Source organism: Halichondria panicea, chromosome 8, assembly GCF_963675165.1.
Source record: "Halichondria panicea chromosome 8, odHalPani1.1, whole genome shotgun sequence".
Taxonomy (NCBI): domain Eukaryota; kingdom Metazoa; phylum Porifera; class Demospongiae; order Suberitida; family Halichondriidae; genus Halichondria; species Halichondria panicea.
In genome coordinates this window covers 401,801-427,521 of record NC_087384.1, presented here as the reverse complement: position 1 = coordinate 427,521, position 25,721 = coordinate 401,801, and the positions used below count along the sequence as shown (strand labels likewise).

Sequence of the window (25,721 nt, the reverse complement as noted above, 5' to 3'; positions counted from 1 at the left end):
TGAGAGTAGTCATTTGCACAAGAGCTGGGTAGGATAAGCTTTGGGCTTGCATGTTGTGCAGCAGTGCTGATTGTGGCTCCAACTGATCGGGTACGATTAGCTCCAGTAGGTGGTGTTTGGTTCATTCCTACAGGCTCTTAATTCTTGATCACTTTCAGAGGAACTTTGTGGGCTGACTTCTCTTACTGGTTGCTTATCATCAACGAGTGGGGAAGAGGTGGGATAGAGTAGCCAAGCCCCGGGTAATCTGTGAGGAAAAGGGTATAATCAAATACATCAATTTGCATAAAACTTACATTGTGTACTGCTCAGGACATTTCTCCAAGAAAGCAGCAAAAATTTTTCTGAGCTCCACTATCGGCACACTACATTTGTATCTGGATCCTTTGGATTCTGACCATTTGATGGGGGGCCCTATAAACCATGCATAATACATAGTTTAATATAGCAACACATTTTGAATATATATATATATTTTTTTATAGAGGTATCTACTTTTAAGGTGACATATTATGTTCGCGAGTATTAATTGCTATTTCTGCCAAGGAGAGTGAATAAAATCGGAAAATGTGTACATACCTCTCACAGGAGAAAACAGCACATCTTTTGGCCACCAACTTGGACAATTCTCACTTCTGTAGATTTCTCTGGCCCTGTTAGCTGCAAGAAAACTCAAAGAAATGTTGCATGTAGCTAGCAAATACCTGTATATGAATCGGGGTTCACAATACTTATTATTGTGCTACGCAGAGCATCTAAAGAATATTTATCGACATCAGAGCTTGGAAGAACTATCTTTGAGGGCATCATCTTCTTGTCTTCCATCTCAAAGCCACGTGGACTTGGACATGCGCACTATACCGCCGTACTTTAATCAGCATGGAACGCGACGATAGTGTGGCCTGGGATCGAGGCTAATGGTGTTACTTGTACATCATAAAAGCAGACCATTACTATATACTGCACATGCGCATTGTATGTAGGTACCTCAGGTCGACTAGATACATGTATGTGAAGGAGGCTGTAACCAGTACTCTATCTATGCTGTAACCAAGTCATATCATTATTCATATCAACCAAGTACTATTAAACTTTTTATAATGCCAATAATTATTCTGGCAGCATGATCATGAGAGAGTAGACTATACAACAAAAATCGCAAGTGATAAATGAGTTGATAAAATAAATGAGTTCCATCATCAGAGTGAGGTGCTACACACGAGGGGCTAAACACTAGTGATGAAGTGGTATTCGTTTCACTATACATTTCCTTTCTTCTCTGAGACGTTTGTTTTCTTCAGTCAGCTCCTCAACTTTCCTCTCAGCCTCGAGCCTTCTTTTCCTAGAATCCAGAAGGCGCTGCTCTAGACTATTCACCAGGTCTTCGGGGTCACTTGGTATGTTTTGTTCATCTAATTCATTCGAACTATCTTCATTCATTTGTACATCAATGATGGTGTCTTCTGGTTGGTCAATTTCAACTGTCGAGACAGAGTTTTGCTGAGGTGATCTGTGAGCAATGATGCAACACACATTAATATCTGTAAACTGATGGGCATTACTTACATTGTGTACTGGTCAGGACATTTCTTTAGAAAAGATGCCAGCACTCTTCTCCTGTCCTTAGCTTTCATATCTGAATAGTGAGAGAAGTATTGGAGCAGATCTTAGGGTCTCTATTTCTGGTCAGTGTATAGAACATGGAAAACATTAGACGTTTACACACATTATATAAATACTGTATGTAATACTGAATGCTGTGTATACGTTTCGCCCTAATGAATGTTACATCAGTCGGCCACCAGCTGGGACAATTAGCACTGGAGTACATGAAGTGTCGCCCTGCATGCAAAGAACATTCATGTCAGTGGGTATAGGACAATTAACACAAACAACTTACGTTTGGGATTTAAAATGTTTTGAAGTAGCGAAGTGAGACTAAGTTGAGAGTAGTCATTTGCACAAGAGCTGGGTAGGATAAGCTTTGGGCTTGCATGTTGTGCAGCAGTGCTGATTGTGGCTCCAACTGATCGGGTACGATTAGCTCTAGTAGGTGGTGTTTGGTTCATTCCTACAGGCTCTTCTTGATCACTTTCAGAGGAACTTTGTGGGCTGACTTCTTTTACTGGTTGCTTATCACCAACGAGTGGGGAAAAGGTGGCATTAGGTAGCCGTTTCCTGGGAGATCTGTGAGGAAAAGGGTACAATCAAATACATCAATTTGCATCAAACCTTACATTGTGTACTGTTCCGGACATTTCTCCAAAAAAGCTGCCAAAATCTTTCCCTGGTGTACAAGAGTGATACGATTTGTGGCAGCCGTGGACCCTAAATACACACAATGACATGATTATGATTAGCCTATAGACAAGAATTTTGCACATATCTACTGTTAGGCTGTGCACTTCTGACCACATGTCTCAGCAGTGAACGCCACATCTTTTGGCCACCAACTTGGACAGTTATCACTCGTGTAGAAGTTTCCACTATTTTGACCTACAAGCAAATCAACGTACTGTAGCTAAACTACAATCATACACATGCACCTTCAGGGTTCACAATGCGTGAAATGGTGCTCCGAATGATTTTTCCAGAATATTCATAAACATCAGAGCTTGGAAGAACTATCTTTGAGCCTGATATCCGGGCTCTCTTTGTACCAACTGCAGGGTCTTCTGGTTGGTCAGTTTCAACTGTTGAGGCAGAGTTTTGCTGATCAACTGGAGGTGATCTGTGAGCAATGATGCAACACACATTAATATCTGTAACCTGATGGGCATTACTTACATTGTGTACTGGTCAGAACATTTCTTTAGAAAAGCTGTCAGTACTTTTCTCCTATCCTTAGCTTTCATATCTGTAAAAGAGAAACTTTAGATTTGTACCCGAGGCAGTTCTATTTTTGGTCATTTTCCTTTGACGTTTACACACATCACTGTGCGCAAACAAACATACTGAAAGCTGTGTACCTTCCGCCTTAATGAAGGTTACATCAGTCGGCCACCAGCTGGGACAATTAGCACTGGAGCATATGAAGTGTCGCCCTGCAGAGAACATTTATGTTAGTGGTTTATAAGACAACAAAAACGACTTACATTTGGGATTTAAAATGTTTCGAATTAGAAAAATGAGACCAAGTTGAGAGTAGTCATTTGCACAAGAGCTGGGCAGGATAAGCTTTGGGCTTGCATGTTGCGCAGCAGTGCTGATTGTGGCTCCAACTGATTGGGTACGATTAGCTCCAGTAGGTGGTGTTTGGTTCATTCCTACAGGCTCTTCTTGATCACTTTCAGAGGAACTTTGTGGGCTGACTTCTCTTACTGGTTGCTTATCACCAACGAGTGGGGAAGAGGTAGGATTGAGTAGCCACGCCCCGGGTGATCTGTGAGGAAAGCTTAAGGGTACAATCAAATACATCAATCTGCATAAAACTTACATTGTGTACTGCTCAGGACATTTCTCCAAGAAAGCTTCCAATATATTTCTCTGGTTTACAGCAGTGGCAATACCAGTAGCCTTGGGCCCTAAAACACAATTACGTAATTAGCCTAGATCATATCTACTGTTAGGCTGTGCACTTCTGACCATACCTGTCATAGAGGAAAATGCCACATCTTTTGGCCACCAACTTGGGCAATTATCACTGATGTAGAACCTGCCCTTCCGACCTACAAGAAACTCACATAAATTTCGGCTTGACAAACAATTATACACACGTACCTTCAGGGTTCGCAATACGTGAAATTGTGCCACGGAGAATGATTCCAGAATAATCCTCAATATCAGAGCTTGGAAGAACTATCTTTGAGCCTGACATCATCCTGGCTTTCTTTGTACCAACTGCAGGGTCTTCTGGTTGGTCAGTTCTAACCGCCGAGGCAGAGTTTTGCTGATCAACGGGAGGTGATCTGTGAGCAATGATGCACCACACATTAATATCTGTAAGAGTGAGGCTATATCACATTTCTCAAAGAAAGCTGCCAACATTGTTCATGATGATGACCAGTAAAGTTCTACAAAGAAGTCACAAAGTGTTTTGTCCTGTAGATATTTAGAATCATACCTTCGAATTCAGGATTCAAAATGCTCTAAAGATATTTTCAGAAGATGTTCGTAAGAGTTTGCTGATGCTGCATGCAAGCACGTACTCGTAGAGACTTTGAAAGCTATACTTGGTACTAATCGTTAAAGTTATAACTAGTCTATATACATGGCAGCTAAATTTTCACCTTGAAATCATGCCCAGTATTTTAATATCCATTTTCTGACAGCATGATCATGAGTACAGGGCTAAGGGGAGAACGAAACTAACACAAGAAAAGAGTGTTGCAACCATAGAAACAATCATTGTTCATCATTAGAGTCAGGTGACAAACTGCTATAACAATTACGAATACCAAATGCACTACACTGTGGATAAATACTATAAATGACGAGAAGGTGGCCAAAATGTGATCTTTAATTTTAAATAATTTTTTTTATTATATATTGGTATGAGGATAATGAGGCTAGTGATGGAGTCATGATTGTTTCACAATAGAAAGTTTCTTTCTTTTCTGAGACGTTTGACTTCTTCTGTCAGCTCCTCAACTTTCTTCTCAGCCTCAAGCCTTCTTTTCCTAGAATCCAGAAGGTGCTGCTCTAGACTATTCAACAGGTCTTCGGGGTCACTTGTTATGCTAGCATCAGATTCATTAGCATTCATTTGTACATCAACGATGGGGTGTTCTGGTTGGTCAGTTTCAACTGTCGAGGCAGAGTTTTGCTGATCAACTGGAGGTGATCTGTGAGCAACACACAATAATATCTGTAAACTGATAGGCATTACTTACATTGTGTACTGCTCAGGGCATTTCTCCAGAAAAGCTGCCAAAATCTTTCTCAAATTTGCTGTCTTGCGCCCTAAAATAAACGACAGATTTTGGATAATATATAGGCATGTGCTCATTACCTGACGAAGGAAACACCACACCTTTTGGCCACCAACTTGGACAATTCTCCCTCTTGAACATTTCTCTGCCGCTTCCACCCTTCAAACCTGCAGGTAGTCAAGAGAATTTTTTTGCTCTGTATACTACTATATATAGGGGATGGAATCAGAAGCTTACTTGTAGGGTTCACAATATGTGACACGGTTGTACGAAGAGCTGTTGCAGTATATTCATCAGCATCAGAGCTTGGAAGAACTATCTTTGAGCCTGGCATCATCCTGGCTCTCTTTGTACCAACTGCAGGGTCTTCTGGTTGGTCAGTTTCAACTTCCGAGGCAGACTTTTGCTGATCAGCTGGAGGTGATCTGTGAGCAATGATGCAACACACATTAATATCTTTAAACTGATGGGCATTACTTACATTGTGTACTGGTCAGGGCATTTCTTCAAAAAAGCTGCCAAAATCTTTCTCAAATTTACTGCCTTGCGCTCTATAAATGACAGATTTTGCAAAATCTATATATATATATATATAGGCTATGTGCTCATACCTGACGAAGGAAACACCACATCTTTTGGCCACCAACTTGGACATTTATTACTAAGCAGACCCTTCCCACCTGTATTATATTAATAGTTCTATAGCTAGCTAGATCAGGTAGGAAATAGACTCAAAAGCTTACGGGTAGGGTTCACAATATGTGACACGGTGCTACGAAGAGCGTTTCCAGTGTATTCATCAATATCAGAGCTTGGAAGAACTATCTTTGAGCCTGGCATCCAGGCTCTCTTTGTATCAACTGCAGGGTCTTCTGGTTGGTCAGTTTCAACTATCGAGGCAGAGTTTTGCTGATCAACTGGAGGTGATCTGTGAGCAACACACATTAATATCTGTAACCTGATGGGCATTACTTACATTGTGTACTGGTCAGGACATTTCTCCAGGAAAGCTGTCAGTACTTTTCTCCTGTCTTTAGCTATCATATCTGTAAAATAGAGTGTATAGCGAGAAACTGTTGGATTTGTACCTGAGGTAGTTCTATATAGACCCTTAGAGTCTCTATTTCCCGTCAGTGTTTGTTATACTCTTTAGTAAAATTGTGGTTTTCTTTTGACGTTTTTGACACATCATATAAATACTGTACGCATACTGAAAGCTGTGTATACCTTCCGCCCTAGTGAATGGTATATCAGTCGGCCACCAGCTGGGACAATTAGCGTACATGAACTTTCGCCCTGCAAAAAATCTTCATGTCAGTGGATATAGGACAACACAAACGACTTACGTTGGGGATTTAAAATTTTTCGAATTAGCGAAATAAGACCAATTTGAGAGTAGTCATTTGCACAAGAGCTGGGTAGGATAAGCTTTGGGCTTGCATGTTGTGCAGCAGTGCTGATTGTGGCTCCAACTGATTGAGTACGATAAGCTCCAGTAGGTGGTGTTTGGTTCATTCCTACATAATCACTTTCAGAGGAACTTTGTGGGCTGACTTCTCTTATTGGTTGCTTATCACCAACGAGTGGGGAAGAGGTGGGATAGAGTATCTGTTTCCTGGGAGATCTGTGAGGAAAATGATACAGTGGTTTGCACAATAGTTGTCCAGAGCAAGTTAATAGTAAAACCACAGTTATCTTTATAAGGAAGTCAGCTATGAATATCATAATAATTATGCTGTTGTGTACTTATAAATGTAAATATCTTATGATTGGAACATTTTTAGACAATTATGCTGATACCATTGTGTATGTGAATATTAAAGCTACAACATATCCAAATATATCGGGTGGTTTTGTGGTGATTAATTAATAGAACAGTAAAATTGTTATAAATGGGTAATCGGGTAGGAGAGAAAAGACCAATGGTTTCCGGCTATGGTATGGGATTTTGTTGCTCTGTAACTACAGTGCCCATGCAGAATAACAAGTAAGGACTCTTTACAGAGCAAACCCAAATACTTGTATGAAGAAAAGTCAGCCACCTAGTCTAGTAGCATGCATGATGATATTCATAGCTGAGTACCTTAAAAGGATTATTGTGGTTTTGCTATGCCTTATTTGCTCTGGACAACTGTACATCAATTTGCATAAAACTTACATTGTGTACTGTTCCGGACATTTCTCCAAAAAAGCTGCCAAAATCTTTCCCTGGTGTACAAGAGTGATACGATTTGTGGCAGCCGTGGACCCTAAATACACACAATGACATGATTATGATTAGCCTATAGACAAGAATTTTGCACATATCTACTGTTAGGCTGTGCACTTCTGACCACATGTCTCAGCAGTAAACGCCACATCTTTTGGCCACCAACTTGGACAGTTATCACTCGTGTAGAAGTTTTCGCTATTTTGACCTACAAGAAAGTCAACGTACTGTAGCTAAACTACAATCATACACATGCACCTTCAGGGTTCACAATGCGTGAAATGGTGCTCCGAATGATTTTTCCAGAATATTCATAAACATCAGAGCTTGGAAGAACTATCTTTGAGCCTGATATCATCCTGGCTCTCTTTGTACCAACTGCAGAGTTTTGCTGATCAACTGGAGGTGATCTGTGAGCAATGATGTAACACACATTAATATCTGTAAGAGCGTGGCTATCCACACTTACATTATGTACTGGTCAGGACATTTCTCCAGGAAAGCTGCCAATACCTTTCTCCGGTGTGCAACTGTGATACCATTTGCGATAGCCTTGGGCCCTAAAAACACACAACATGGAAATGATAATGATTAGCACTATAGCAACGAATTTTGAACATAATTATACTTGTTGAGCTGTTTTGGTATAATACCTGTCATAGGAGAAAACGCCACATCTTTTGGCCACCAAGTTGGGCAATTGTCACTCATGTAGACGTATATGCCGTTCAGACCTACAAGAAACTCAAGGAAATTTAGGCCTGTAGCTAAATAGAATCATACCTTCCGGGTTCAAAATACGTGAAATTATGCTCTGAAGAACGTTTCCATAATATTCCTCAGCATTAGAGCTTGTAAGAACTATTTTTGAGCTTGGCATCATCCTGCCTTTTTTTGTAGAGTTTTGCTGATCAACTGGAGGTGATCTGTGAGCAACACAGATTAATATCTGTAAACTGATGGGCATTACTTACATTGTGTACTGGTCAGAACATTTCCTTAGAAAAGATGTCAGCACTCTTCTCCTGTCCTTAGCTTTCATATCTGAATAGTGAGAGAAGTATTGGAGCAGACCTTAGGGTCTCTATTTCTGGTCAGTGTATAGAACATGGAAAACATTTGACGTTTACACACATCATATAAATACCGTACGTATACTGAAAGCTGTGTATACCTTCTGCCCTAGTGAATGGTATATCAGTCGGCCACCAGCTGGGACAATTAGCACTGGAGTATATGAAGTGTCGCCCTGTAAAATACATTCATATTAGCGTTTGTATATGACAACACAAACGACTTACGTTCGGGGTTTAAAATCTTTTGAATTAGCGAAATAAGACTAGGTTGAGAGTAGCCATTTACATAAGAGCTGGGTATGATAAGCTTTGGGCTTGCATGTTGTGCAGCAGTGCTGACAACTGATTGGGTATGATTAGCTCCAGTAGGTGGTGTTTGGTTCATTCCTACAGGCTCTTCTTGATCACTTTCAGAGAAACTTTCAGAGAAACTTTCAGAGAAACTTTCAGAGGAACTTCGTGGGCTGACTTCTCTTACTGGTTGCTTATTACCAACGAGTGGGGAAGAGGTGGGATTGAGTAGCCAAGCCCCGGGTGATCTGTGAGGAAAAGGGCATAATGAAATACGTACATCAATTTGCATAAAACTTACATTATGTACTGCTCAGGACATTTCTCCAGGAAAGTTGCCAGTACCTTTCTCTGGTGTTCAGCAGTGATACCTACTTTGGGCCCCAAAAAAACAATCATTATGACACGCATAGTATTTTAGCAAGAAATCTATTGTAAGTTGTGTACTGTGTGACTAGTCTAGTCTGTGGCTATAAATTATACCTGCAGAAGAAAACAGCACATCTTTTGGCCACCAACTTGGACAATTCTCACTCTTGTAGATTTCTCTGCTGCCTCCACCCTTTGCATCTGTAGTATAGTAGTAGTCAAGAGAATGTTTAGCTCTGTAGCAAGAAGGGAGTGTAATCAGAAGCTTACGTGTAGGGTTCACAATATGTGAAATTGTGTTACGAAGCATATTTCTAGAATATTCCCCAACATCAGAGCTTGGAATAATAACTATCCTTGAGCCTGGCATCATCTTGGCAGCATGCACTCGTTCAAAGCCACACGTGGACCTTAATCAATCTCACTGCCCAACTTAACTAGACAGTACAGGGCGCTACATGTACTTTCGATCTATCGGACTCTCGGATCTCCATAGCTGGAAAGACCTGGTACTAATCGTTACAGGGAAAAGCTTTGAACAGGGTAAATCTTGAAATAATTATACCTCGAGGCTCCGAAAGACTAGTATAGCTAGCTTCGATTACAGGCCTCCACAGGGTTGCATAGTCATCAGTCACGTCCGACCTTGTTGTACTCAAAATTAAACTGGCAAGTGTGATAATACAACTGCATTGTGCTATAAATGATAAGAAGGTGACAAAATGATCTTTAATTAATAAATGGACAGTTAGGTATGAGGACAATGAGGATGAGGGACTAAACACTAGTGATGGAGTCGTGATCGTTTCACAATAGAACCTATGAACTTCCTTTCTTCTTTGAGACGTTCGATTTCTTCCGTCAGCTCCTCAACTTTCCTCTCAGCCTCGAGCCTTCTTTTTCTAGAATCCAGAAGGTGCTGCTCTAGACTATTCACCAGATCTTCGGGGTCACTATCAGATTCATCAGACCTATCTTTATACGTATCAACTGTATCTTCTGGTTGGTCAGTTTCAACTGTCGAGGTAGAGTTTTGCTGATCAACTGGAGGTAATCTGTGAGCCATTAAACACATAATAATAGCTTGATTGTTCACACTTACATTGTGTACTGCTCAGGACATTTGTTCAGAAAAGCTGTCAGTACTTTTGCCCTGTCCTTGGCTTTCATACCTGAAGAAGCAGTTACACTATAATGAGAGAAACTTTTAGATTTGTACCCGAGGCAGTTCTATAGACCTTAGGGTCTCTTTTCTGGGCAGTGAAACACATTTGTACTCCTTAGTAAAACAGTGGTTTACACATACAAATTCCGTACACATACTGAATGCTGTGTATACCTTCCGCCTTAATGAATGGTACATCAGTCGGCCACCAGCTGGGACAATTAGCGTTGGAGTACTTAAATTTTCTCCCTGCAAAGAACATTCATGTCAGTGGTTATAGGACAACACAAACGATTTTACCTTTGGCATTTAAAATCTTTCTAATTAGTGAAATGAGACCAAGTTGAGAGTAGTCATTTACATAAGAGCTGGGTAGGATAAGCTTTGGGCTTGCATGTTGTGAAGCAGTGCTGATTGTGGCTCCAACTGATCGGGTACGATTAGCTCTAGTAGGTGGTGTTTGGTCAGGCTCTTCTTGATCACTTTCAGAGGAACTTTCAGAGGAACTTTCAGAGTAGTAACTTTCAGAGGAACTTTGTGGGCTGACTTCTCTTACTGGTTGCTTAACACCAACGAGTGGGGAAGAGGGGGGATTGAGTACCCAAGTCATATGTGATCTGTGAGGAAATCCATGGGTATAAATAAATACAATTTGTATAAAACTTACATTGTGTACTGCTCAGGACATTTCTCCAAGAAAGCTGCCAGTACCTTTCTCCGGTGTACACTAGTGACAATACCAATAGATCTGTGCCCTAAAGATCAATAACAACAACAACACAATGGACATGCATTATATAGTTACCAAGCAACAAACTCTGCACACACGTGTGTACTTCTGAGAGTACATACCTGTCATAGGAGCAAACACCACATCTTTTGGCCACCAACTTGGGCAATTGTCACTTGTGTAGAAGTTTTTGCCCCAACCTACACGAAACTCTAAGAAATTTCGGACTGTAGCTAAATAGAATCATACCTTTAGAGTTTGCAATACGTAACATTACGCTCTGAAGAATGTTTCCAGAATATTCCTTAACATCAGAGCTTGGAAAAACTATCTTTGAGCCTGGCATCATCCTGGCTCTCTTTGTACCAACTGCAGGGTATTCTGTCAAGGCAGAGTTTTGCTGATCAACTGGAGGTGATCTGTACATGTGAGTATAATTAAACCACCATGAGTATATATTCTAATACAGCACATACAAACATCTGTATGACGTACAGCGCAACTAATCCACACTTACATTGTGTACTGCTCAGGACATTTCTCCAAGAAAGCTGCCAATACCTTTCTCAGGCGTACAAGAGCGATACCATTCGTTTCAGCATTGGGCCCTACATTTAATTTGCAATACATTTTTAGATCTAGCAGGACTTTAATATTGCTAGCCTAGCCGTGTAGTTAGGTACACTTCTGACTATCTAATTATACCGAACGCAGGAGAAAACAGCACATCATTTGGCCACCAACTTGGACAATTCTCACTCTTGTAGATTTCTCTGCCGTATACACCTTTTGCACCTGCGAGATTTTTTTTAGGTCTGTAGCATACGAGAATGGAATTAGAAGCTTACGTGTAGGGTTCACAATACGGGAAATCGTGCTACGAAGCATAATTCCATTATATTCCTCAGCATCAGAGCTTGGAAGAACTATCTTTGAGCTTGGCATCATCTTTTCTCCTGGCCGACTGCACTTGTACTGTACTACTTGAACACGTGGACATACCTCTTTCTATGCTGGTACTAATCGTTATACATAAAAGCTGGAAAGTTTTTTTTTTTTTTTTTTTTTTTTTTTAAGCTGGAAAGTTCACCTTACACAATTGTATAGATAGAACAGTTACGCATAATTTTTTAATTTTAATGTCCATTTTCTGAGTATGTACAGGGATGAAACCAAGAAATGTGATATAATTACAATAAGACTGAATGCACAGTGGATGAATGACGGGCAAGGTGACCACAATGTACAATTAATAAATGGACAGTTAGGTATGAGGACTAAACACTAGTGCTAGTGATGGAGTCGTGATCGTTTCACAATAGAACCTATATACTTCCTTTCTTCTCTGAGACGTTTGACTTCTTCCGTCAGCTCCTCAACTTTCCTCTCAGCCTCGAGTATTCTTTTCCTAGAATCCAGAAGGTGCTGCTCTAGACTATTCACCAGGTCTTCCGGGTCACTTGGTATGCTAGCATCAGATTCAGCATCAGATTCCATTTGTACATCAATGATGGTGTCTTCTGGTTGGTTAGTTTCAACTATCGAGGCAGAGTTTTGCTGACCAACAGGAGGTGATCTGTGAGCAATGATGCAACACATATTAATCTGTAACCTGATGGACATTACTTACATTGTGTACTGGTCAGGGCATTTCTTCAGAAAAGCTGTCAGTACTTTTCTCCTGTCTTTAGTTTCCATATCTGTAAAAAAGATTTGTACCCGAGGCACTTCTATAGATCTTAGGGTCTCTTTTCTGGGCAGTGCAAAATATTAATTTTGAACTAAAACAATGGTTTCCTTTGACATTTACGCATAATTATGTACTGCTGTGAACCTTCCGTCCTAATGAATGGTACATCAGTCGGCCACCAGCTGGGACAATTAGCACTGGAGTATATGAAGTGTCGCCCTACAAAGAACATTCATGTCAATGGTTATAGGACAACACAAACGACCTACCTTTGGGGTTTAAAATGTTTCGAATTAGCGAAGTGAGACCACTTTGATGATAGTCATTTGCACAAGAGCTGGGTAGGATAAGCTTTGGGCTTGCATGTTGTGCAGCAGTGCTGATTGTGGCTCCAACTGATCGGGTACGATAAGCTCCAGTAGGTGGTGTTTGGTTCATTCCTACAGGCTCTTCTTGATCACTTTCAGAGGAACTTTGTGGGCTGACTTCTCTTACTGGTTGCTTATCACCAACGAGTGAGGAACTTTCAGAGGAACTTTGTGGGGAAGAGGTGGGATAGAGTAGCCGTTTCCTGGGAGATCTGTGAGGAAAAGGGTATAATCAAATACATCGATTTGCATCAAACCTTACATTGTGTACTGCTCCGGACATTTCTCCAAGAAAGCTGCCATAATCTTTCTCTGGTGTCCAATAGTGATGCCATTTGCGATAGCCTTGGGCCCTAAAAACACACAATGACACGATTTTGATTAGCCTAGCAATAATTTTGCAAACATCTATTGTTAGGCTGTGCACTTCTGACCATACCTGTCACAGGAGTGAACACCACATCTTTTGGCCACCAACTTGGACAATTATCCTTTGTGTAGAAGTTTCTGATGCCTACAAGAAATTCGTCCAGTATACTTTTCTCGATCGAGATAAAATAATTGCAACAACAAAAACAGATCAAGCCGTTACAGTTTTCTTCAACGCTTGGTGGGATAGCTAAACTACAAACAGACACACGTACCTTTAGGGTTCACAATGCCTGCAATTGTGCCACGGAGAATGAGTCCAGAATATTCCTCAACATTAGAGCTTGGAAGAACTATCTTTGAGCCTGGCATTATCCTGGCTCTCTTTGTACCAACTGCAGGGTCTTCTGGTTGGTCAGTTTCAACTGTCGAGGCAGAGTTTTGCTGATTGGAAGAAATTTCTCTTGGAAGAACTATCTTTAAGCCTGGCATTATCCTGGCTCTCTTTGTACCAACTGCAGGGTCTTCTGGTTGGTCAGTTTCAACTGTCAAGGCAGAGTTTTGCTGATTGGAAGAAATTTCTCTTGAAAGAACTATCTTTGAGCCTGGCATCATCCTGGCTCTCTTTGTACCAAGCAGTGGGTATTCTGGTAGATCAGCCGAGGCAGAGTTTTGCTGATCAACTGGAGGTGATCTGTGAGTGATGATACAACATACATATATCTGTATTAAATTATGCCTGGCAGCAAGGTGTACAGTAGTGTGTTTGTGTGTGTATAGACTACTGCAGCTGCTCAATGATAAATGAAAGGCAACTAAGAGCTTCTATAGTCACGTTGTTTTCTTACATTGTAAGTAGTGCATGGATTTACAAAATAATGCTTAGTTCGAGTTATGGCTAATTTTGCATACGTTGAAGACTCGTTCTATTCTACTTAGGAGTTAGCTCTGCACTAGAACGGTAGCTAAAAGTGTGAGGAAAGAGCTGCAGCCATTAATTATGGACTTTGAACTTTTAGCACACTTCTTAAGGTTTTCCACTCTCTTGCACCATTTCTTCGTTTAAAATGCAAATCAAGCATGTGCACCGAGGTTGCGGTGCTTTGAATAAAACTTACATTGTGTACTGCTCAGGACATTTCTCCAAGAAAGCTGCCAAAATCTTTCTCCAGTGTATAGAAGTGATACCATTCGTGACAGCCTTGGGCACTACAGACAAACAACAAACAAATATTGGACATAATTATATCTGCCGTGAAAGATCTACTGGTAGCACTGTGCTCCGACTATATTAAAATACGTATCCATAGATAATCTATGATCTAATTATACCTAACACAGGAGAAAACAGCACATCATTTGGCCACCAACTCGGACAATTCTCAATCTTGTAGATTTCTTTGCTGCTTCTACCCTTCACACCTGCAGGTAGTCAAGAGAATGTTTAGCTCTGTAGCGAGAAGGGGATGGACTCAGAAGCTTACTTGTAGGGTTCACAATACGTGACACGATGCTATGAAGAGCTGTTGTAGTATAATCATCAGCATTAGAGCTTGGAAGAACTATTTTTGAACCTGGCATCATCTTTAATTTGTGTCTGCCATGCGGATTTGGTACTAATCGTTACAGGGAAAAGCTTTGAACAGGCAACAAGAAGCCTCACTTGATAGCCATGCATGGCAGTTATTGCATTGAAATCATGTCATATATTCATGGATGTCAAATGTTCTGGCAGCATGATCATGAATAGAGGGAGTAGATCTACATACAAGAATGAGAGTGAGCAATGCTGGAGAATACAACAAACTAGAAATGTGATATAAATTAGAACAAGTTGAAAACTGAATCCACCGTGGATGAATGACCATCTTTGATTTTACAACATAATTAATGGACAGTTAAGTATGAGGATAATGAGGGACTAAACACTAGTGATGGAGTCGCGATCGTTTCACAATAGAACCTATGAACTTCCTTTCTTCTCTGAGACGTTTGACTTCTTTCGTCAGCTCCTCAACTTTCATCTCAGCCTCGAGCCTTCTTTTCCTAGAATCCAGAAGGTGCTGCTCTAGACTATTCACCAGGTCTTCCGGGTCACTTGGTATGCTAGCATTTTCTTCATCAGATTTATTTGAACTATCATCGCCATATATGAGGGAGTCTTCTGGTTGGTCAGTTTCACTTGGTATGCTAGCATTTTCTTCATCAGATTTATTTGAACTATCATCGCCATATATGAGGGAGTCTTCTGGCTGGTCAGTTTCACTTGGTATGCTAGCATTTTCTTCATCAGATTCATTTAAACTATCATCGCCATATATGAGGGAGTCTTCTGGTTGGTCAATTTCACTTGGTATACTAGCATTTTCTTTATCAGATTCATTTGAACTATCATCGCCATATATGAGGGAGTCTTCTGGTTGGTCAGTTTCAACTGTCGAGGCAGAGTTTTGCTGATCAACAGGAGGTGATCTGTGAGCAATGATGCAACACACATTAATATCTGTAAACTGATGGGCATTACTTACATTGTGTACTGCTCAGGACATTTCTTCAGAAAAGCTGTCAGTACTTTATTCCTACCTTTAGCTTTCATATCTGTAAAAATGTTAGATTTCACTTTAGATTTGTACCCGAGGCAGTCCTATAGACTTTAGTGTCTCTATTTCTGGGCAGTGTAACACATTCGTACTCTTTCTTTAGTGGTGGACATGATATAAATATTCTATGTAGAATTATACTGAATGCTCTGTACCTAGAGTCCTAATGAATGGTACATCAGTCGGCCACCAGCTGGGACAATTAGCACTGGAGTATATGAAGTGTCGCCCTGCAAAAAAACATTCATGTTAGTGGTTTATAAGACAATACAAACGACTTACGTTGGGGATTTAAAATCTTTCGAATTAGCGCAATGAGAGCAGGTTGACGATAATCATTTGCACAAGAGCTGGGTAGGATAAGCTTTGGGCTTGCATATTGTACCAATTCTTGATCACTTTCAGAGGAACTTTGTGGGTCAACTTCTCTCACTGGTTGCTTATCACCAATGAGTGGGGAAGAGGTGGGATTGAGTAGCCAAGCCCCGGGTGATCTGTGACGAAAAGAGTAAATACTCACTTTTTTCCTTCTTTGTTTTTATCATTATTATGCAAATGGATGTATTTAGTTACTGTTTGCATAAAACTTACATTGTGTACTGCTCAGGACATTTTTTCAGGAAAGCTGCCAGTACCTTTCTCCGGTGTACAGCAGTGACAATACCAATAGTTTTGTGCCCTAAAGTTAACAGCAGCATGCACATACATCATAGTTACCCTAGCAACAAACTCTATTGTTAGACTGTGTGTACTTGTCATTGTATACCTGTCATAGGAGCAAACGCCACATCTTTTGGCCACCAACTTGGGCAAATATCACTTGTGTAGACGTTTCTACCCCTCCAACCTACAAGAAATCCAGAATTTCGGACTGTAGCTAAATAGAATCATACCTTGAGAGTTTGCAATACGTGACATTACGCTCTGAAGAATGTTTCCAGAATATTCCTCAACATTAGAGCTTGGAAGAACTATCTTTGTGCCTGGCATCATCCTGGTTTTCTTTGCACCAACTGCAGAGTTAATTAATAGAGTAGTTCTAACTGCAGGGTCTTCTGGTTGGTCAGTTCTAACTGCCACGGCAGAGTTTTGCTGATCAACTGGAGGAGATCTGTGAGCAATGACACAACACAATACACCACGTATTATGCTTCGGTGTGCCAATCAGCAGTGAAATATACGGTAGACTATAGGGTTGTGGTTAAGTATAGACTGACTATACTAGTGAGTGTGAGTGTGTGTGGACTGCTATAGCTGCTCAATGATAAATGAAGTGTTACTAAAAGCTTCTATATAGGCTTCTAGTAACGTTTTCTTGGATCACAATTTGTGGGTATGCAAAATAATGCTTCAAGTTATGGCTAGTTTTGCTTAGTAGCTACTCTCTTAAGATTTGTGTTTATCAAAATCTGTTACTTAGCTCTTTTACTTAGGAGATACTTCTGCACTAGAACACTAGAAATTGCTAGCTTTCCACCGAGTATAAAACTTACATTGTGTACTGCTCAGGACATTTCTCCAAGAAAGCTGCAAATATCTTTCTCAGGGGTTCAGCAGTGATACCATTCGCGAAAGCTTTGGGCCCTAAAAACACACACAATGACAAGCAGGAGTAGAAAACATTTTGAGTGAGTTTGAGGAGGCCAATAAAGATATGCACACTGTATTCTAGTAGCATTCTTGATAATTATTGAACATTCAACAACTGTAGGAAATAGATACATTTTGCACATAATTATCAAAACTCAATGTGCGAGGGGGATCCCTTTTCCTACTCCACTGATTATGATTAGCCTAGCAACGAACTTTGCACTATCACTTTTACTGGCTGTGCATATTCTTTAGATCACACCTGTCGCAGGAGAAAAAGCCACATCTTTTGGCCACCAACTTGGACGATTTTCCCTCGTGTAGAGTTTTCCGCTACCCCGACCTATAAAAAAGTTCGTCCTGTAGCTAAACTACAATTATACACACGAACCTTCAGGGTTCACAATGCGTGAAATTGTGCCACGAAGAATGATTCCAGAATATTCCTCAACATTAGAGCTTGGAAGAACTATCTTTGAACTTAGAACTATCCTAGCATTTGACCTAGCATTTGACCTTGGAATTATCCTAACATCTGGAGACGATCTGTGAGCAACACACATTAATATCTGTAAACTGATGGGCATTACTTACATTGTGTACTGCTCAGGACATTTCTCCAGAAAAGCTGTCAGTATTTTTCTCCTGTCTTCAGCTTTCATATCTGTAAAAGAGAAATGTACCTGAGGCAGTTCTATAGATCCTATATACCCAGGGTCTCTATTTCTGATCAGTATAAAACATTAGTACTCCTTAGTAAAACAGTGTTGTTTAAACACATCATATAAATACTCAATATACTGAATGCTGTGTATACTTTCTGCCCTAATGAATGGTACATCAGTCGGCCACCAACTGGGACAATTAGCACTGGAGTACGTGAATTTTTTCCCTGCAAAATATATTCATGTTAGTAGATATAGGACAACACAAACGACTTACGTTGGGGATTTAAAATCTTTTGAATTAGCGAAATGAGAGCAGGTTGATAATAGTCATTTGCACACAAGCTGGGTAGGATAAGCTTTGGGCTTGCATGTTGTGCAGCAGTGCTGATTGTGGCGGCTCCAACTGATCGGGTACGATTAGCTCCAGTAGGTGGTGTTTGGTTCATTCCTACAGGCTCTTCTTGATCACTTTCAGAGGAACTTTGTGGGCTGACTTCTCTTACTGGTTGCTTAGCACCAACGAGTGGGGAAGAGGTGGGATTGAGTAGCCGAATCCCGGGTGATCTGTGAGGAAATAGGTGCTATTATATAATATATGAATTTGCATAAAACTTTTAATTTATAAAACTTACATTGTGTACTGCTCAGGACATTTCTCCAAGAAAGCTGCCAATACCTTTCTCTGGTGTCCAGGAGTAATACCATTCGCAGCAGCCTTGGGCCCTAAAAACACACACAATGACACGAATTGTAATCAGCCTAGCAATGAATTTTTCCCATATCTACTGTTAGGCTGTACACTATACCTGACAGAATACAAAATGTCACATCTTTTGGCCACCAACTTGGACAATTTTCACTCCTGTGGAAGGTGATGCCCTTCAAACCTACAAGAGAAACTCAAAGACATTTCTATGTACATATTATGTAGGTCATATACCTTTAGGGTTTACAATACGTGAAAGTGTGTCACGAAGAATGTTTCCAGAATATTCCTCAGCATCAGCACTTGGAAGAACTATTTTTGAGCCTGACATCATCCAGGCTTTCTTTGTACCAACTGCAGGGTCTTCTGGTTGGTCAGTTTCAACTATCGAAGCAGAGTTTTGCTGATCAACTGGAGGTGATCTGTGAGCAATGATGCAACACACATTAATATCTGTAACCTGATGGGCATTACTTACATTGTGTACTGGTCAGGACATTTCTCCAAGAAAGCTGCCAAAATCTTTCTTCGGTGTACAACAGTGATGCCATTTGTGACAGCCTTGGGCACTACAGACAAAACGGTTAACGAATATTGCACATAATTATATCTGCCGTGGAAGATCTACTGGTAGCACTGTGCTCCGACTATATTAAAATACGTACCCATGGATAATCTATGATCTAATTATACCTAACACAGGAGAAAACAGCACATCTTTTGGCCACCAACTTGGACAATTCTCACTCTTGTAGATTTCTTTGCTGCTTGCATCCTTCACACCTGCAGGTAGTCAAGAGAATTCTTAGCTCTGTAGAGAGAAGGGGATGGAATCAAAAGCTTACTTGTAGGGTTCAAAATACGAGTAATTGTGCTACGAAGAGCTGTTGCAGTATAATCATCAACATCAGAGCTTGGAAGAATTATTTTTGAACCTGGCAACATCTTTGTCTGTTATGTAGATTTGGTACTAATCGTTATAGGGAAAAGCTTCGAACAGGTAACAACAAGCCTCACTTGATAGCCATGCATGGCAGTTATTGCTATAAACGCAACACTGGAGAATACAACAAACTATTTTAGCTAGAAATGTGAAACAAGTTGAAAATTGAATACACTGTGGATGAATGACCATCTTTGATTTTACAACATAATATCATAGACAGTTAGGTATGAGGATAATGAGGGACTAAACACTAGTGGAGTCGTGATCGTTTCACAATAGAACCTATGAACTTCCTTTCTTCTCTGAGACGTTTGACTTCTTCCGTCAGCTCCTCAACTTTCCTCTCAGCCTCGAGCCTTCTTTTCCTAGAATCCAGAAGGTGCTGCTCTAGACTATTCACCAGATCTTCGGGGTCACTTGGTATGCTAGCATTTTCTTCATCAGATGCATTTGAACTTTCATCGCCATATATGAGGAAGTCTTCTGGTTGGTCAGTTTCAACTTCCGAGACAACATTTTGCTGATCAACTGGAGGTGATCTGTGAGCAATGATGCAACACACATTAATATCTGTAACCTGATGGGCATTACTTACATTGTGTATTGCTCAGGACAATTCTCCAAGAAAGCTGTCAGTGCTTTTGTCCTGTCTTTAGCTTTCATATCTGTAAAAAGTGTTAGATTTCACTTTAGATTTGTACCCGAGGCAGTTCTATAGACTTTAGTGTCTCTATTTCTGGGCAGTGGAACTCTTTAGTAAAGCAGTGTTGTTTACAAACATGATATAAATACCGTATAGAGGGTAAATTTTGTGGGGCAAAATATTTGTGGCTTTCGTGGTTGAAGGTATGACCACGAATTTTACCCACAAATGAAGCGACCTTACCTACCTTTACCTGCAGTGCAAGCAGCAACCACAAAAATATTACCCACGAAATGACTAAATATTGCTCAACCACGAATATTTTGTCCCCCGAAAATTACCCGCTATACGATACTGTACATATACTGAATGCTATGTTTTCTTTTGACGTTTTACACACATCATATAAATACCGTACGCATACTGAATGCTGTGTATACCTTCTGCCCTAGTGAATGGTACATCAGTCGGCCACCAGCTGGGACAATTAGCACTGGAGTATACGAAGTTATGACCTGCAAAAAATATTCATGTTAGTGGTTTATAAGACAATACAAACAACTTACTTTGGGGATTTAAAATCTTTTGAAGTAGCGAAATGAGAGCAGGTTGATAATAGTCATTTGCACAAGAGCTGGGTAGGATAAGCTTTGGGCTTGCATGTTGTGCAGCAGTGCTGATTGTGGCTCCTACTGATCGAGTACGATTAGCTCCAGTAGGTGGTGTTTGGTTCATTCCTACAGGCTCTTCTTGATCACTTTCAGAGGAACTTTGTGGGCTGACTTCTCTTACTGGTTGCTTATCACCAACGAGTGGGGAAGAGGTGGGATTGAGTAGCCGTTTCTTGGGAGATCTGTAAGGAAAAGGGTATAATCAAATACATCAATTTGCATAAAACTTACATTGTGTACTGCTCAGGGCATTTCTCCAAGAAAGCTGCCAAAATTTTTCTCTGGTGTTCAGCAGTGATACCATTTTCGATAGCCTTGGGCCCTAAAAACACACAATGACAGGATTATAACAATGAATTTTGCACATATCTACTGTTAGGCTGTGCACTTCTGACCATACCTGTCGCAGGAGTGAACGCCACATCTTTTGGCCACCAACTTGGACAATTGTCACTCGTGTAGATATTTCCCCTACCCCAACCTATAAAAAAAATCGTCCTTTAGCTAAACTACAATCATACACATGTACCATCAGGGTTCACAATGCGTGAAATTGTGCCACGAAGGATTTTTCCAGAATATTCCTCAGCATCAGAGCTTGGAAGAACTATCTTTGAGCGTGGCATCCTCCTGGCTCTCTTTGTACCAATGAGTTGGTCTTCTGGCTGGTCCTGATCAACTGGACGTGATCTGTGAGCGATAATGCAACATACATATAACTGTATGATGCCTCGGTGGAGGTGCCAAAGCTACATAACATAAAACTACTAATAGCTAGCTTTTATACACACATTTATCATGATGAACATTTTTGCATGCAATCGCAGGGAAACTCAAATAGTGGGTAATGATCGACCGTGATTGTTGTTAAAAACGATCGATGCCAAAAGTTCAAGTCTAAAATTAATGGCTACAAGTCAGCAGAGCCTTGTAGCTCTTTTCTCACTCTTGCAGCTACCAATAGCTAGCGTTATAGTGCAGAGCTAACTACTAAGTAGAATAGCAACACTCGGTGAACAAGGTTTGCTACGGACTCTTCTAAAAAGGCTGCAATGGCATTCTAAGTAAGCAAAACTAGGCATAACTCGAGAACGAAGCTTTATTTTGTAAATCCACAAATAGCATGCCAAGAAAACATGACTAGAAGCCTATAGAAACTCTTACTTGCACTTCATTGATCCTTGAGCAGCTGAAATAGTCCACACACACACACACACACACACACACACACACACACACACACACACACACACACACACACACACACACACACACACACACACACACACACACACACACACACACACACACACACACACACACACACACACACACACACACACACACACACACACACACACACACACACACACACACACACACACACACACACACACACACACACACACACACACACACACACACACACACACACACACACACACACACACACTACCGTATACCTCACTTGCGCATGCGCACCGAGGCATAATTATGCCTGGCAGCAAGGTGTACAGTAGTGTGCTTGTGTGTGTATAGACTACTGTAGCTGCTCAATGATAAATGAAGGGCAAGTAAGAGCTTTTATAGGCTTCTAGTCGATCACGTTTTAATACATTTTTTCAGTGAGATTCTGCTAAAAAAGTCATATTTTGAGATTTTCTCTGCACTAGAACGGTAGCTGCAAGAGTGAGGAAAGAGCTGCACTGTTTTATGAGAATGCAGCCACGGACTTTGAACCTTTGGCACACTTCTTATAACGTTTTCCCACTCTCTTGTACTATTTCTGCATGCAAATCAGAAGTGTTATCATGTGTACTGAGGTTGCAGTGCTTTCATAAAAACTTACATTGTGTATTGCTCCGGACATTTCTCCAAGAAAGCTGCCAATACCTTTCTTCTCTGGTCGGAAACTGTGGGCCCTAAAACACACACAATAACTTAGTAGTAACGAATTTTGCACATATCTACTGTTAGGCTGTGCACTTCTGACCATACCTGACAGAATACAAAAAGGCACATCTTTTGGCCACCAACTTGGACAATTTTCACTACTGTAGCACTTTCTGATCATCAAATCTACAAGAAACTCAAAGAAATTTCTATGACATGCATGCAGTTCATCAGTCTCGAATTCCAGCCAGTTCTCATTAGTTCTCACTCTGGGCGTTCTGTTCTGCCAGCCAGGAATGTGTTAACCGCGTGGATAATAACCACAATTTAATGCGCACTAAATTAAAAGAACTGTGAAAGCTATCTTACATTCTTGTGGATAAGGCTCCAATGTATATACTCTACCAACATTCCGTCCGATGATAGAAAAGTATGCCCAGAGTCACCAGACGGTTCTCTCCCTCCCACGCTACTAATGAGAACCGGCTGGATTTCGAGACTAGTACGTAGTTTATACCTTTAGGGTTCGCAATATTTGAAATTGTGTCACGAAGAAAGTTTCCAGAATATTCCTTAACATCAGAGCTTGGAAGAACTATCTTTGAGCCTGGCATCCTCCTGACTCTCTTTGTACCAACCGCAGGGTCTTCTGGTTGGTCAGTTTCAAATGCCGAGGCAGAGTTTTGCTGATCAACTGGAGATAATCTGTGAGCAATGATGCAACACACATTAATATCTGTAACCTGATGGGCATTACTTACATTGTGTACTGCTCAGGACATTTCTCCAAGAAAGCTGCCACAATCTTTCTCTGGTTTACAGCATTGATATAATCTTTGGGCCCCCAAAAAACAACAAAATGACATAATTATACATAACAATTATAAACTAGCAACACATTTTGAAACTATCTGCCATGACTATAAAATATACCTGAAGGAACAAACGCCACATCTTTTGGCCACCAACTTGGACAATTATTATTCCTGTAGAAGCTGCCGCCCTTCCGACCTACAAGATTGTCAATACATTTTGTTCTGTAGTATAAACATAATATGACACATGTACCTTTAGGGTTCGCAATATGGGAAACGGTGCTACGAAGAAAGAGTCCAATGTATTCCTCAGCATTAGAGCTTGGAAGAATTATTTTTGAGCTGTTTGTACCAAAACTTTTTTGTATAGCAGAGTTTTTTTGCTGACCAACTGGACGTGATCTGTGAGCAATGATGCAACACACATTAATAATTATACCTGGCAGCAAGGTGTACAGTAGTGTGTTTGTGTGTGTATAGACTACTGTAGCTGCTCAATGATAAATGAAGGGCAAGTAAGAGTTTTTATAGGGTTCTAGTCACGACATGGATTTATAAAATAATGCTTCATTCTCGAGTTATGGCTAATTTTGAATACGTTGAACTTCTTAAGACTCGTGCTATTCCACTTAATAGTTAGCTCTGCACTAGAACAAGAGTGAGGAAAGAGATGCACTGTTTATGAGAATGCAGCCATTAATTATGGACTTTGAACTTTCTTATAAGGTTTCTCTTGCACCGTTTCTGCATACATATATATCAAAGTTTTAGCATATGCACCGAGGTTGCGGTGCTTGCATAAAACTTACATTGTGTACTGCTCAGGGCATTTCTCCAAGAAAGCTGCCAATACCTTTCTCCGGTGTACAACTGTGATACCATTTGACATCGCCTTTGACCCTGAAGAATGACACGCACAATGACATGTAACCTAGCAACGAATTGTCCACATATCTACTGTAAATACCTTTCAAACAGCAAAACACCACATCTTTTGGCCACCAACTTGGACGATCAGTACTCGTATAGGCGTTCCTGCCGCCACTCCAACCTACAAAAAACTCATAACTTGTAGCTAAATAGAATCATACCTTTAGGCTTCGAAATACTTGAAACTATGTTCTGAAGAACGTTTCCAGTATATTCCTCAACATCAGAGCTTGGAAGAACTATCTTTGGGCCCATACAGGCTCTCTTTGTACCAACTGCAGGGTCTTCTGGTTGGTCAGTTTCAACTGTCGAGTCAGAATTTTGCTGATCAACTGGAGGTGATCTGTGAAACACACATTAATATCTGTAACCTGATGGGCATTACTTACATTATGTACTGCTCAGGACATTTCTCCAAGAAATCTGCTAAAATCTTTCTTAGGTGTACAACTGTGATACCATTCGTGACAGCCTTGGGCACTACAGACAAACAACAAACGAATATTGGACATAGATCTACCGTGGAAGATCTACTGGTAGCACTGTGCTCCGACTATATTAAAATACGTACCCATAGATAATCTATGATCTAATTATACCTAACACAGAAGAAAACAGCACATCTTTTGGCCACCAACTCGGACAATTCTCAATCTTGTAGATTTCTTTGCTGCTTGCATCCTTCACACCTGCAGGTAGTCAAGAGAATTTTTAGCTCTGTAGCGAGAAGGGGATGTAATCAGAAGCTTACTTGTAGGGTTCACAATACGAGTAATTGTGCTATGAAGAGCTGTTGCAGTATAATCATCAACATTAGAGCTTGGAAGAACTATCTTTGAACCTGGCATCATCTTTGTTTAGCTGTCAAACCACGTGGATTGGGTACTAATCGTTACAGGGAAAAGCTTTGAACAGGCAACAACAAATCTCACTTGATAGCCATGCATGGCAGTTATTGCTCTGTATTACTAATTATAATTATAGCATTGAAATCATGTCATTTGCAATTCCATGGATGTCAAATGTTCTGGTAGCATTATCATGAATAGAGGGAGTAGATCTACATACAAGAATGAGAGTGAGCAATGCTGGAGAATACAACAAACTAGAAATGTGATATA

At 40.5% G+C, this 25,721-nt stretch overlaps 6 protein-coding genes across 10 annotated transcripts; all 6 read right to left on the bottom strand.

The window, feature by feature from the left end:
- Positions 1-1,115: 1,115 nt before the first annotated feature.
- On the bottom strand, positions 1,116-2,348 carry LOC135339501 (uncharacterized). Its single transcript, XM_064535629.1, has 5 exons — positions 2,238-2,348; positions 1,901-2,187; positions 1,768-1,842; positions 1,567-1,636; positions 1,116-1,510 (listed from the first exon to the last, which is right to left on the bottom strand). Exons 2-5 carry the CDS (start codon positions 2,067-2,069, stop codon positions 1,234-1,236), a joined length of 591 nt encoding a protein of 196 aa, XP_064391699.1. The 5' UTR covers positions 2,070-2,187; positions 2,238-2,348; the 3' UTR covers positions 1,116-1,233.
- A 2,093-nt stretch (positions 2,349-4,441) lies between these two features.
- On the bottom strand, positions 4,442-9,352 carry LOC135339485 (uncharacterized). 3 transcript variants are annotated; one of them, XM_064535597.1, is made up of 22 exons: positions 9,087-9,352; positions 8,931-9,017; positions 8,749-8,821; positions 8,382-8,695; positions 8,255-8,329; positions 8,055-8,124; positions 7,864-8,006; positions 7,734-7,814; positions 7,550-7,640; positions 7,339-7,490; positions 7,205-7,288; positions 7,030-7,120; positions 6,218-6,495; positions 6,099-6,167; positions 5,848-5,917; positions 5,615-5,799; positions 5,483-5,551; positions 5,353-5,422; positions 5,109-5,296; positions 4,952-5,038; positions 4,833-4,902; positions 4,442-4,784 (listed from the first exon to the last, which is right to left on the bottom strand). In XM_064535597.1, the coding sequence occupies exons 1-22, from the start codon at positions 9,187-9,189 to the stop codon at positions 4,532-4,534; spliced, it is 2,703 nt and encodes a 900-aa protein (XP_064391667.1). In that variant the 5' UTR covers positions 9,190-9,352; the 3' UTR covers positions 4,442-4,531. The 3 variants fall into 3 exon arrangements, with proteins under 3 accessions (XP_064391667.1, XP_064391669.1, XP_064391668.1); XM_064535599.1 differs by having other exon boundaries at positions 4,973-5,038; XM_064535598.1 differs by having other exon boundaries at positions 8,749-8,818.
- A 125-nt stretch (positions 9,353-9,477) lies between these two features.
- On the bottom strand, positions 9,478-11,727 carry LOC135339494 (uncharacterized). Of its 2 annotated transcripts, none has more exons than XM_064535618.1 (10): positions 11,560-11,727; positions 11,417-11,506; positions 11,229-11,319; positions 10,961-11,130; positions 10,834-10,911; positions 10,649-10,736; positions 10,282-10,598; positions 10,156-10,230; positions 9,919-9,988; positions 9,478-9,871 (listed from the first exon to the last, which is right to left on the bottom strand). In XM_064535618.1, exons 1-10 carry the CDS (start codon positions 11,657-11,659, stop codon positions 9,601-9,603), a joined length of 1,350 nt encoding a protein of 449 aa, XP_064391688.1. In that variant the 5' UTR covers positions 11,660-11,727; the 3' UTR covers positions 9,478-9,600. The 2 variants fall into 2 exon arrangements, with proteins under 2 accessions (XP_064391688.1, XP_064391689.1); XM_064535619.1 differs by having other exon boundaries at positions 9,732-9,860.
- A 160-nt stretch (positions 11,728-11,887) lies between these two features.
- Positions 11,888-14,776, bottom strand: LOC135339492 (uncharacterized). Its single transcript, XM_064535616.1, has 10 exons — positions 14,623-14,776; positions 14,471-14,560; positions 14,257-14,347; positions 13,414-13,832; positions 13,209-13,283; positions 13,032-13,122; positions 12,671-12,981; positions 12,546-12,620; positions 12,342-12,411; positions 11,888-12,287 (listed from the first exon to the last, which is right to left on the bottom strand). Exons 1-10 carry the CDS (start codon positions 14,720-14,722, stop codon positions 12,002-12,004), a joined length of 1,608 nt encoding a protein of 535 aa, XP_064391686.1. The 5' UTR covers positions 14,723-14,776; the 3' UTR covers positions 11,888-12,001.
- Positions 14,777-14,843: 67 nt separating this feature from the next.
- On the bottom strand, positions 14,844-19,371 carry LOC135340173 (uncharacterized). Its single transcript, XM_064536496.1, has 18 exons — positions 19,368-19,371; positions 19,181-19,271; positions 18,937-19,124; positions 18,803-18,883; positions 18,629-18,719; positions 18,271-18,560; positions 18,146-18,220; positions 17,923-17,992; positions 17,720-17,874; positions 17,591-17,671; positions 17,232-17,322; positions 16,632-16,849; positions 16,505-16,585; positions 16,330-16,417; positions 16,021-16,232; positions 15,894-15,968; positions 15,667-15,736; positions 14,844-15,610 (listed from the first exon to the last, which is right to left on the bottom strand). Exons 1-18 carry the CDS (start codon positions 19,369-19,371, stop codon positions 15,067-15,069), a joined length of 2,505 nt encoding a protein of 834 aa, XP_064392566.1. The 3' UTR covers positions 14,844-15,066.
- Positions 19,372-19,799: 428 nt separating this feature from the next.
- On the bottom strand, positions 19,800-25,487 carry LOC135339487 (uncharacterized). Of its 2 annotated transcripts, XM_064535605.1 has the most exons (19): positions 25,352-25,487; positions 25,200-25,289; positions 24,990-25,080; positions 24,762-24,943; positions 24,638-24,721; positions 24,480-24,570; positions 23,924-24,072; positions 23,789-23,866; positions 23,617-23,689; positions 23,373-23,560; positions 22,961-23,041; positions 22,812-22,884; positions 21,492-21,652; positions 21,363-21,443; positions 21,194-21,284; positions 20,858-21,144; positions 20,732-20,806; positions 20,244-20,313; positions 19,800-20,187 (listed from the first exon to the last, which is right to left on the bottom strand). In XM_064535605.1, exons 1-19 carry the CDS (start codon positions 25,449-25,451, stop codon positions 19,899-19,901), a joined length of 2,334 nt encoding a protein of 777 aa, XP_064391675.1. In that variant the 5' UTR covers positions 25,452-25,487; the 3' UTR covers positions 19,800-19,898. The 2 variants fall into 2 exon arrangements, with proteins under 2 accessions (XP_064391675.1, XP_064391676.1); XM_064535606.1 differs by lacking the exon at positions 24,990-25,080 and having other exon boundaries at positions 25,352-25,391.
- Between the last annotated feature and the right edge of the window lie 234 nt (positions 25,488-25,721).